We start from the raw sequence: 12,108 nt of genomic DNA, 5'->3' as shown, positions 1-12,108 counted from the left end.
CTGAACCCAGGAGGCGGAGGTTGCAGTGAGCCGAGATCGCGCCATTGCACTCCAGCCTGGGTAACATGAGTGAAACTCCGTCTCAAAAAAAAAAAAAAAGACATAAGAGGAAATCTGTAGACTTGGGGGTGTTGCCTTTTGTGCAGCCTACTTTAAATATATTCTCAAGTGGTTAGTATGGTATTGGGCTTGTTAAGCAATAGAAGGTCAAATGGTGAGGGCCTGTGATCAATGGACTGAGAGAAATAGCCTGAGCTGTCATGCTGAGTGTACCCTCCCAGTGGCAGGTATGCACTAGGGTGTTGAAGAAACAAAAGACCTTCCTCGCCATCCTTAAAAAACAGCAGTTTCATGAAAATGCCTAACCTGTTACTGATAATGCAAGGTGCTCAAAACAATAGCTGTGCAGGCTGAAGAGCTGGGTTATTTGCAGATCCAGAGCTGTGTCACGGCAAGGTCAAGTGTCTCCAGACAAACGTCACAAGGAGAGCCGCAGCCATATGCCAAAGCCCTGTGCCCTCCATGAGGAAATGGACCAGATGACATTGAGGAGCCAACCTGCCTGGATTCCTAGTTCCCAAGACCCAGCCCAAAAGCTAAGTAGTAGTAACCATTCTCTCCTAGAACAGTTGCATAAAGGACTTGGGAAGAGGAGAGCCCTCTGCACCTTGGGAAATCCGGATTATAATTCTGTCTTTACTGTGGATTGAGCCATAAGACTGCTGTGTGCCCATCCTTCCTCCCTCTAAAATGTGTTTCTGTTTCTGTAAGGGGGATGATAATCTGCTCTCTCTCTCAAAGATAAAGTCACTGAGAGGGCTTGCTTTCCATCTGGGGTTGTATCTCTTCCTTCTTTCTGTGAATTACTTTTCCCTCCCTGACCTTCATTTATTTGAGCTTCACCCATTGTCCCAGATAATGATAGGAAAGCCCTAGAGTAGACATAGACGGGAACTCTTTCCCTCACCTCCATAACCTATCACCATCACATTATGTTGACTGTGCCCCCAAAATGTACAAAACCCATCCACATTTTTCTGTATCCACTGTCATCACTAGACTAGACAACTGAGTTTCTAGACATCAGAGCTAAGAAAGTCTTAACTGGTCTCCTTGCTTGCACTTTTAGCTTTTCTGACCTGTTCTCCACACTGCAGCCAGAATAAGAGAATTGCGTCATTCCCTAATTATTCAGTGGCTTCCCATTATACTTGACATAAAATCCAAACTCTTAGCATCGCATGTGATAATAAAGTCCAGTCAGGAAACCAGAAGCTATTCTTGGTATTTCCAAAAGGGGACTTAATAAAAAGAATATGTAAAGAAGGTGTAGTAGAACTGGGAAAAAAAAAAAAAGGGAAAACTACAGTGACAGGGATAGTAACTGTAGGAAACATGTGGAGTCAGGGGAGTATAGAGAAAGGGTTGGGTTTACCAGGGCTTGGAAGCTTGGAAGAGAGGCCCTGCAGAACTGGGACTTGGATTTGGCGAGGGTGCTGGGGGATGGGAGCTGGGCAGTGTTGCCTGATTGGTGCTGATACCTCTGAGGGGTCCAATTAGGCTGCTTCTGGAAGAAGCTTTGTTCACTGCTTTTTTTTTTTTTTCCCCCAAGATGGTTGAATCTTGCACGCTGGAGTACAATAGTGATCTTGGCTTACTGTAACCTCTGCCTTCTGGGCTCAAGCCATCCTCCCACCTCAGCCTCTCAAATAGCTACAGGCATACACCACCATGCCAGGCTAATTTTTAATATTTTTTTGTAGAGATGGGGCTTTGCCATGTTGCCCAGGCTGGTCTCAAACTCCTGAGCTCAAACGATCCACCTGCCTCAGCCTCCCAAAGTGCTGGGATGACAGGTATGAGCCACTGCCCCCGGCGCTCTTCACTGCTTTATATTTGACTCCAATACCTGGTATATTATAGGCAATCAAATATTTCCGGAATAAATGAATGTGTTCTCCAACGCTTACCTGTCTACTTCAGGTCATCTGGAGTGGCTGACAGGCAAGGATTGGAGACTCTAGAGGTACTTGTTTTCCTTTTTCTGCCCAGCAGACGAGAGGACAAAGCAGCTTGGAGGGTGGAGGCAACCTAAACATGCAAGGAGTTGAACACTTGCATCCCCATTTCCCTGGCCACAGTAGGCCCAGGAGTGGCAGGAGCTTATTAGTGAGGTAACACAAAGTGTCTCTATTTCCTTATCTCTTCCGTTGACTTTCACTGGCTGTCCTCATTTATCCAACCACATTCTCTGAGCTTATGTCCAAAGTCCATTAGTAATGAGTCCACTCCTGGGCTATCTCCCCTTCCCCACCATGAATCACCAATGAAGTCATGGTGTCCCAAATAGGTCACATTCCAGCCCACCTCTTTGTCGTGGTCCTTTAAAGATGTTTTCTTCCGAGTTGAGCAGAGGCTATGAAGTATGTGACTCTAGGAGCTGTCCTGCAGAGCTTCTCCTTAGGGCCATGCTCAAGGACAGTGTATGCAGGGAAAAGCAGTGGCCTAGGCAGAGCTCAGTGAAGAAACACAAGTATATTCTCCTCTTCTGCCTTTGCTTTTCCTTCACCTCAAATTCTCATTTTTTCTGGCTTTGAAAGTAGTACATTCTCCTTTGCTTATATTTAACTTTTCCCACTTAGAAAAAAGTGAAACTTGCTGCCAGCACTCATTTAATTTCATATAAACATGCTCTTTGAGACTGAAGCAAATGTGACTGATTTTCATTGTGAAAATAAAATATAAAAACTGTAATCCCAGCACTTTGGGAGGCCGAGGCGGGTGGATCACGAGGTCAAGAGATCGAGACCATCCTGGTCAACATGGTGAAACCCCGTCTCTACTAAAAATACAAAAAATTAGCTGGGCATGGTGGTGCGTGCCTGTAATCCCAGCTACTCAGGAGGCTGAGGCAGGAGAATTGCCTGAACCCAGGAGGCGGAGGTTGCGGTGAGCCGAGATCGCACCATTGCACTCCAGCCTGGGTAACAAGAGCGAAACTCTGTCTCAAAAAAAAAAAAAAACAAAAAAAAAACTGTTCTTGGAGTTATTTCTAAGCAGAACAAACAACAGAATCATCTGAATCAGCAGAATTGTCTAGTTCAGAAAAATCAGATTCATCAAATAGATCTTTGGCCAACAACTGTTAGAGAATGATGTTAACATCACATGTGAGATTGCTACGTTTTCTAGGATTTGACGTTTTCAGCGATAGAGAATTACTGTATTTTGTAAAAGGAACTACCACTACTAAATGCTATAAATAGAATGATGTCTTTTGTTTCCAAAGTTGATATGCTAGAGCCATGTGAAAGTAATAATGAAAGCCAGATGGCTGGGAGCAGTGGCTCACACCTGTAATCCCAGCCCTTTGGGAGGCTGAAGCAGGCGGGTCACTGGAGGCCAGTTCAAGACCATCTTGGTCAACATGGTGAAACCCAGTTAGGCATGGTGATGCAGGCCTGTAGTCCCAGCTAGCTGGGAGGCTGAGGCACAACAATTGCTTGAGCCTGGGATCACACCATTGCACTCAGGTCTGGGCAAGGGTGAGAGACCCTGTCTCAAAAAAAATTAAAAGCAAGTTATTTTGTGGCAAAGTTATCTCAGGGTAAACACTGCTACAATTATAAGTGCTGCTGGCAAGTATTCTTGGGGCAAATGGTCAACTCTTCAAAAAGGCTCAAGAAGAGACCATGGTGCCTGTTTTTCACCATACCTTAGACAATATCCTATTACCTTGTGTGCACCAGCCAAAAGCCATAGACAATGTACCTATCTTCTAAATACTTTTATATCTTCAATGTACTTTTTATCCATGGCAATTTCATAAAAGTTTAAGTATCTGTGACTCATCATTGGATGTTTTAAGTTTGGTTCCTAGCGCTTCTCATACCCATCCTTCCTTTCACGTACCATTCTCATCTACTAACTCTTCAGAAGTCAGCCTCCAGATGTACCTGTTTTTCCCTTGCATCTATGATCTTCCTTCTCATGATGGCACAAACTTTTCCCAACCTGATTCATTTCCTGTTTTCCCCATTTCCTGCCCCTTATTCCTTCTCTGCATGTCCTACTGCCCTGAAGCAGACTCTACACTTCTATCATTTTTAGGACCCTGCAGGCTTCTACATGAGTATAGTTTCTAAAGGAGAAAATTACAACTTACAACCAAAGGCCAAGGAAGTGGAGGGAGAAACAACTTTATTTTCTTCAGAAACAGTAATGTTTATAAATTTGTTTATAGTAGTTTGTAAACTATTATCAGAAATAGTAATATCTATAAACCACTTACTTTTAAGAGTCAATTGGGAACTATGATGAGGGTGATAATAAAAGGAGAAATCTTACAAAAATTAACCTGGATGCTATGCTTGCTCTAAGATTAAGTCACTTAGGGAAACAAATTCAGATTATCCAATGGCTTAACCCTTCTTCTTTCCTTTTGTGATGGCTAGGTTATAAAAAGTAGTATCTTCTGCCCTGAAGGTAGCAGTAGTATGGTGGGTGCCTACAGGTCAATTATAGGTTTAGAAGAGATTCAGGCTCTTAACTTCTACATGTGCTTCCCAGGAGCAGGGACACTTTCTTTCTCAGCCCTGTGTGAGGACCACAATAGCTCAGAAAGTGTTCTCAGACCACTGGGTGCCCATTCTCAGTGTTGTTAGGAACACGAAGATCCTGGTTTCCTGGCAGAATTTATGGATCCTACAGCTTTCTCTCCATCAGACTTTAAGTCACAGTAAGACAGGACTTTGGAGTCACAGCCACAACCAGAAGAAGAGGTCAGCATCCTTATGCTGACTCCTGTTCCTGGACATGGATCTTAAGATCCAGTAGTTAGTAAGTCTGTTGCTAAGTCAGGGACTGGCTAGATCTCTCCACAGAAGAAAGCTCTAAGGAACACATACAAACTGACCTAAGGAACTGATATGACAGGTTTCCTACACACTCATAACACATCTCTTCCTTCCTGTGATGAGAGTACTACTTTTGTGTGTACTGTCTGATGACGAGTGAGGGCGGAGTTCTTAGTGAAGCTTTTCTCACAGTGAGAACACTAGTAAGGCGTTTCACCAGTGTGGATTTTCTGGTGGGCACTGAAGTGGGAGCTGTTGTTGAAGCTCTTCCCACACTCTGCACACTTGTATGGGCTCTCCCCAGTGTGGACACGCCGGTGAGCACTGAACTGGGAACTGTTGTTAAATCTTTTTCCACAGACAATGCACTGGTAAGGCTTCTCCCCTGTATGGGTCCTGTGGTGGACAATGAGGCTGGAACTCTGGTTGAAACTTTTCCCACACTGCCCACACTGGTAGGGCCTCTCCCCTGTGTGAATTCGTAGGTGGGCAGTGAGGTTGGAGCGCTCACTAAAGCCTTTCCCGCACTCATTGCACTTGTGAGGCTTCTCGCCGGTGTGGATTCTCTGATGTCGAACAAGATAAGAACTTCGGCTAAAGCTTTTCCCACATTCAGGACACTGAGATACTTTTTCCAGTTTGAGCGCTGGCTTGTGGGGAGAGTGTACACTCTGAGAGCAGTTTTTCCCACACAGGATATGTGTACAGACTTTGTCCCTGGCACAAAAACTCTGGTGACTCATCGTTTCCTGGGATGGGGGTTTCTCCTCACTCTCCCCTGGTGAGTTTCTACATTGCCTTCTTGATGTAGGCTCACTCTCCATGTCTTTTTGTAGCCCAGAGTGCCAGAAAACTTCTCCTCTAGACTTTCTCTGTAAAGCCTTGTTCATTTCTACTTCCTCTGAATCATCCCATTTTAGATTTTGTTTTTTAATCTCATTCTTGATCTCAAAACCTGAAAGAAAAACCCACAGAAATACAATAGACTATAGAGAAGGAAAACAATGTAATGCAAAGAGTTATAACTATACTATATAGAAGAAACATCTAATTGAAATTCTTCATAAGATTAAGTCTCCTGCTAATAGCTTTTTATTTTCTAATTGTAATATTTTTGAGCTCCAAATTATTACAGGAAAATTATGCCCTAAACTACAACTTTTCTCCAATTTTTTTTGGGATGTTCCGACACAATGACAAACTGAGGCATGGCATCAAGCTCTGTGTCATCTGCCAGTCTGTTTATAGGTATACTCTCAATTCTTCAGTAATCTAACTTCTGCCAGCAGAATAACAAAAGGCAACCCTGGGTTTGGCCAGCTCAAACAGGAAGAAAACAAGGTGCTAAGTACCCATCCAGCACACGCTCAGCCTGTAAAAGGCATTGCCATGCTAGAGAAGGAGGGAGAAGATGGAACCTGGTCTGGAGGCCTAACCAGCAATGTGAGGATGCAAAGTACTGAAACTCAATGGGAAAAGATGACATGAACTTAGTGAAAAGTTGGAAAATGCAAAATCAGGGCTCTAAAATGCAAGGGGAATAATCTTTAAACTACATGAAAACTAAAACTCCTGGCTTAGATACAGTCACACATCAAGATGATGATGATGCCAGGCTCAGTGACAGCTCCCACTTGACTGCTAGGCTAATGGCCTCTAAAGTGGACTTTCTGATCTTTTGACCATCAGAGTCAAGGGAGTCTTACCAAGTCTGTTTGGGAACAGCACTGGCAGGTCAAGTTTCCTGACTTCCTGGCCAGGATTGCTGAAGTCCTTTTCATCCCTGTCTGCACCATCCACAGTGCTATCTTCTACCTCTGTGTGCTCCCTGTTCTGGTGACTCAGCTCTCCAGCCTCGATATCACTTCCTTTTTGGTCAGGAACAGCATCGCTTGCCATAGGAGGCACAGAGGCCCAGGAGTTTGAAAAAGCATCCATTTCCTCATAAAAGATACAAGGCTCAGGCACATAGCCTCTCCTCACTTTGCAGTAACTCAACTGTAGGCTTTTGAACTTGGTTCGACACTGTTCTGGGGTCCGCAGAAAGCCCTGCTCCCAGAGTCGTTCCGCCATGGCCCTGTAGATCTGGCTGTTCTGCTGACAGGTCTGGAGTTTTCCATAAAACTGAGAACTACTAAGAATAGCCAGGAGTGTCCTGGTCTCTTCATAGCCCCAGGGCACACCTGTTGCTGGGAGACAAAGAATATGTCAATCAGATCTGTCAATTAGATCAGGGAGGATGTACATACTGCAGTGTGGAGTTTTAGCAGCTTCAAAAGTTACATCCTGGTTTCTCAAACTATGCCACAACTGGCTACTGTTATTTCTAGGAAGAAATCTCATGGTGGCCTTTTTTCTAAGAAAACTTTAAGTATAATACAAAAGGCATTCCCTCCACTGAGAAGGACTTGTAGGGTTATTTACTAAAGCTGCCTTTTTAATTTCTCTTTAATTATCCTCAGTCCTACTCATTTCCCCTGGAGAGATGGCTGGCAATAAGTGTAGTGGCTTGCCTGCCTTGACAGTTGTGGGACTTCCTGAGGGTGGCCACATAAGAGGACACAGTGAACAGGTGACGCTCAGAGGAAAGCAAAGATTCAGAGGAGAAAGGAACTGGTTTTAAGGATAGATATACCTGTTCCCTCCTGGATACAGGAATACCTCCTCATCTGGCCCATCTCTGTCTGCTGGTATGTCCTGTCATCCTTGTAGATACAAGGAACTAAATGACAGCAGTTAACAAACCAAGGTAAGAGTAAGTAGTAAACATCTGAGAAGAGAAGTTCAGGATGACTGGCTACTCAAGAACTCTCACCACACACTCCTGCTGCCCATCTGGGCCAGTTCGTGAGGACTGATTTCACTAGAGCTGTCCCAACAAGTGCATTCCAACAACATCCGGTAGTGATTCCAACAACATCTGGTAGTGATGCTGTGAAAGGCACCAGCCTCTTCTTGCCACCCGCCTACTCCACACTGAGCTGCCATCACCTTATGCCCAGATCACTGCCATAGCCTATCTGGTGTTCTTGCTTCCACTCTGGACCTCCTACAGTCTATTTTCAACCCAGCAGCCAGAGGGAGTCCCCTCCTTTGTTATTCAATTCAACTACCCCTCACTGAGTACCTATAATGCCAATTTCTGAGAAATGTAAATATAAATATGACATGAACCCTGCCTTCAAGGAGGTCACAGTCCTGTAGAAATCTCTACACCAAACAGACACAAATAAATGTTTACATAAAGTACCAAATAAAGTCAAATACTCAAAGTGGTCTTTTAAAAAATATTACTCCACCTTGCTCCAGCCAGAGCCATTTTGTCTGTCTTACGCCCTTCCTCCATGTATGATATGGCTGCAAGGCTCATCTCTCCTCCTCCTGCAAGTCTTTTCAAATGTCATTTTGTCATTGAGGGCGACCCAAACTGAAAACTGCAAACCAACCTCTGCTCCTTCTCTCCCATCGTGCTTACCGCCCTCTAACATCTTCCGCCGCTTACTGATTATGCTATGGTCTGTCTCTTCCCACAGGGCAGGAATCTTTATCTGTTTCTTCACTGTTGTATCCCTAATGACCTAGAACTAGGTCTGAGATACCGTAGGCACTAAATAAATATTTGTAGGAAGAATGATTTGTCCTCCCCCATTCTCTGTCTCAGTTCTTATCTCTAATCTTTCAGGATCCTGATCTTGAAGGACAGCTTCACTGGATATAGAAAAAAAGAAAAAAAAAGGATCCTGAATGATTGACAAGAAACCCAAAGTGTGTAAGGAATACAAGCCCTCATTCAATAAGCCTAATGTTGTAGAAATTAAAGTTACAGGTACCATTACATGAATTACTCAAAACAGATCAACCCATAGAGACAGAATGAAGACTGGTGTCTCCCAGGGGTTTGCAGGGGGAGTATGGGGAGAAACTGCTGGATGGTTGTAGGATCTTATTTTGGAGTGATGGAAAGGTTCTGGAACTGGACAGAGGTGGTAATTTTACAACACTCTGAATGTACTGGATGCCAAAGAATTGTTCACTTTACAGTGGTTAATTTTATGTCATGTGAATTTCACCTCAATAAGTTAAAAATCCCAAGTTCAAAAATAAAAGAGCCTTCATATCTCACCTTATTATATTATCCATATATATTTAGTAATACAAATCTCAATACAAAGCTCAAAAAGACACTATACTCTCCTGCAACTGGACAAGATAAGGTGCAGGAGAAGCCTGAAGAAGCAGCAAGAAACGGCACATGCTGAAGCCAGGAAACCAGGAGTTCCTGGCAAAGGAGGGGAGGGATGGCAGGGGACAGAGCAGGGAAAAACCACAGATCACAGGGAAGGGCCACACTGTAGAGTGAGGCAGGCGCAGTGTCACAGGGCCTGTGTTCAGAGCCTTGTGTAGTCCCTCCCACCCTGGGCTTGGCCATGTGACTGACTTTGGCCAGTGGGACACTGGCAAACAGTGCCAGCAAAGGCTCAGTAAGCACTTGCACACAGAGGCTGCTCCTCCTGGAACTCGGGAAAGTACAATGAGCCTGCACCCGCCGGAGACCCAGCTGAGCTCCTAGCTGGTGGCCGCCATCAACTGCCAGCCAGGTGACTGAGGCCATGCTGGATCTTCCAACCTCAACACCTCAGCCAACATCTTGAAGCAGAAGAACCACTCAGTTGACCCACAGAATGGTGAGAAATAATGGTTTTTACCACCAAGTTTTAGGGTGGTTTGTGTTGTGGCAGTAAGCACAGTACTGGTTACTGATGTGGCAGTCATTTGCATGCGTTCTAAGGAATATACCCACCCTGTGGCTGCAGTGGAACCTGATTCCTAGACTAATGGTAACCTTTTAAATTCACAGTCACCGGTCCAGGGCATCACCCAACACTGCTTATCCAGGGTAACAGCATCTTCATTCTTTATGTTCTATTAACAAAATCTGGATTTAGCACCTACACAGATAATTCACTACTTTGGAAACAGAAACACACCTGGCTTTGGCTTTCAGATTTCACACTGAAAAGATAATGCCCTGGGTGACCCAGACAACCTGAGTAGATATTACTTTCCCTATATGTCACCTGCACATGGTAAAATGAACTGCTTTTACCCCAACAATGCCCCCAGTGTGGAGGTGTGGTTTACATAAAGGCAATCAGTACCAGGACACAGGGACAAAGAGGTCCTCACCCAAGAGGCTCTGGAGCATGCATGGGGTGATGGTAAGGGCTCCCAGCTGCCTGGCCTGTCTGCTTGTCATCAGTTTGGAAGCTATCTATGTCCTCTCTTGTGCCCAGATCCTCCTGACCTCAGGTGATCCGCCCACCTCAGCCTCCCAAAGTTTTGGGATTACAGACATTAGCCACTGCATGCAGCCTGCCCCTTTCTTTTGATCTCTGCCTGTCTCTCTCTTGCCTGCTGTGGTTCCCCATTTACTTCCTCCTTTCCTTCCACCCAACAGTCTCCCCACTCCCTCTGTCTCCCTCACTCTCAAGTCCTTTCAGCCTCCCTGAACAACTGAACACATCCACCTGGACCTGGACGGAAGATGAATCCTTACCCAGCGAGACATGTCTGTCCTCCTGTGTGGCATCCCTGTAGAGGGCCCTTCGTGCAGGGCCTGGGCACATCCATTCTTGCTGACAGAGGGATACAGCTCTGTCATCACATGTGGCTGGTCCCTGTAACAACACTGGAGCTGCTGCTACCGATAAAATAGCACCAGTCTAGCCTGGGGTGGGGGCAGAGACAGGATCACAGTTGTCAGATCGGGGCAAAGCAAAGGCAGGGGAGGTCCCCCCTGTGGGACCAGTGTAGAGCCATGTGATAATGTCAGAGTGGACAGAATCAAAACAACCCAAGAAGCCCCAGGGACCACAAAGAATCTTTCTCATGTCTCTGGAGAAGAAGGGGGTTTTGGGGTGAAAGTGGGTACTTAGGAAACAGAAGGCATCAACCACAGCTCACCTGGAACCCAGCTGTCCAGACCACAGCACCTGTCTCCTGGTCGTGGAGACCTGTGTTTTGGGGCAGGTTCCCGGGAGCCTGAGGAGCAGGCCAGGCTGGGGAAAAAACAGCCGCTATTAGAGGGCAGCTTCCACACAACAGCACAGAGCAAAAGCTCTCAAAGTGGGCTCCTGGGCCAGCCCCTTCAGCAGCCCCTGGCAACCCATCGGAAATACAAATTCTGCGGCCTCACCTCAGATCCTCTGAATCAGAAATTCTGGAGGTGGGGCCTGGGACTATTTTATCACACCCCTACCTCCAGATGAGACTGAGACAAACTCAAGTTTGATAACCACTGTCAGAGCCCACGGCTTCTGTGAGTTGAGAAGCTCCTTTCGTGAGATTCCTCTTGGCATAAGAGCGTTAATTTTTTTTTCATTTTAAGGAAAAATATTTATGTCAGGGGAAAAAAATTAAAGAGAATCATAGTGGGAAACAAAAATCTCTCCATAGCCCTGCCACCCAAAGATAACCACAGTACTCTTTCATAATACCACAGTAACAGAAACCTTTTATATTTTTCAGGCAAAGATAATACATTTTTTCTCAAATCTCCAACTTCAAGAATTGTACAGATATGACTGTGACATCACTTAAAAAATAGGAAAAAAAATTTTAAACAATTGTACAAATAAAATGAATCATTTATGACTTGTTAATGGAACTTCAGCGGCAACTCAGAGGTATGTAAACCCTGGGGAGGGGACAACACTCCAGATCTGTGAGTGGCCCATGTGCCTGGGAAGCAGAGGGAGCCCAGCCTGGAACACAGTGAGTCCTGCTTCTCTTTATTCACAGCCCCTGCTGTCCCAAAGCCTTGGAAATCACGCACCAGAGAGCACAGGTATTCCCAAAGATTAAAAGGAAATAAATGCTAAGTGGCAAAGTTTATTAAGATGTTGACAAGAGTATTTACTTTGCTTAAAAAAATACTAAAATTGGCCAGATGCGGGGGCTCACACCTGTAATCCCAGCACTTTGGGAGGCCAAGGCCAGCAGATCACTTGAGGTCAGGAGTTCAAGACCAGCCTGCCCAACATGGCAAAACCCCGTCTCTACTAAAAATACAAAAAATTAGCTGGGTGTGACAGTGGGCACCTGTAATCCCAGCTACTCAGGAGGCTGAGGCAGTAGAATCGCCTGAACCCAGGAGGCAGAGGTTGTAGTGAGCCAAAATCACACCACTGCACTCCAGCCTGGGCAACAAGAGCAAAACTCCATCTCAAAAACAAAACAAAACAAAACTGTC

At 45.2% G+C, this 12,108-nt stretch overlaps 2 protein-coding genes and 1 long non-coding RNA gene across 4 annotated transcripts in view; 1 reads left to right on the top strand and 2 right to left on the bottom strand.

Moving 5' to 3' along the window:
• Positions 1-1,822: 1,822 nt before the first annotated feature.
• Positions 1,823-11,759, top strand: LOC119467719. The gene is made up of 4 exons (XR_005196314.1): positions 1,823-1,856; positions 8,539-9,541; positions 11,385-11,542; positions 11,658-11,759. It is a non-coding gene; the product is annotated as an uncharacterized LOC119467719 (long non-coding RNA).
• On the bottom strand, positions 4,184-7,306 carry LOC119467718 (zinc finger and SCAN domain-containing protein 32). Its single transcript, XM_037729877.1, has 2 exons — positions 6,563-7,306; positions 4,184-5,811 (listed from the first exon to the last, which is right to left on the bottom strand). Exons 1-2 carry the CDS (start codon positions 6,927-6,929, stop codon positions 5,057-5,059), a joined length of 1,122 nt encoding a protein of 373 aa, XP_037585805.1. The 5' UTR covers positions 6,930-7,306; the 3' UTR covers positions 4,184-5,056.
• The window catches only part of LOC108286580 (zinc finger and SCAN domain-containing protein 32), a 14,263-nt gene continuing 11,104 nt past the window's right edge, over positions 8,950-12,108 (bottom strand). The window contains exons 4-6 of one of the 2 annotated variants that reach the window (XM_037729879.1): positions 10,821-10,915; positions 10,414-10,534; positions 8,950-9,135 (exon numbers count right to left, since the gene is read on the bottom strand). In XM_037729879.1, the coding sequence (XP_037585807.1) occupies positions 9,041-9,135; positions 10,414-10,534; positions 10,821-10,915 (311 nt within the window). In that variant the 3' untranslated portion in view covers positions 8,950-9,040. Of the gene's footprint in view, positions 9,136-9,646; positions 9,780-10,413; positions 10,535-10,820; positions 10,916-12,108 lie in introns of those variants that run through there. The other variant, XM_037729880.1, reaches the window with a different exon arrangement.

The sequence above is a fragment of the Cebus imitator genome, unplaced genomic scaffold (genome assembly GCF_001604975.1).
Source record: "Cebus imitator isolate Cc_AM_T3 unplaced genomic scaffold, Cebus_imitator-1.0 Scaffold322, whole genome shotgun sequence".
Classification (NCBI taxonomy): Eukaryota; Metazoa; Chordata; class Mammalia; order Primates; family Cebidae; genus Cebus; species Cebus imitator.
The sequence above is the reverse complement of the archived record's forward strand: the minus strand, read 5'-3'. Positions and strand labels throughout refer to the sequence as shown.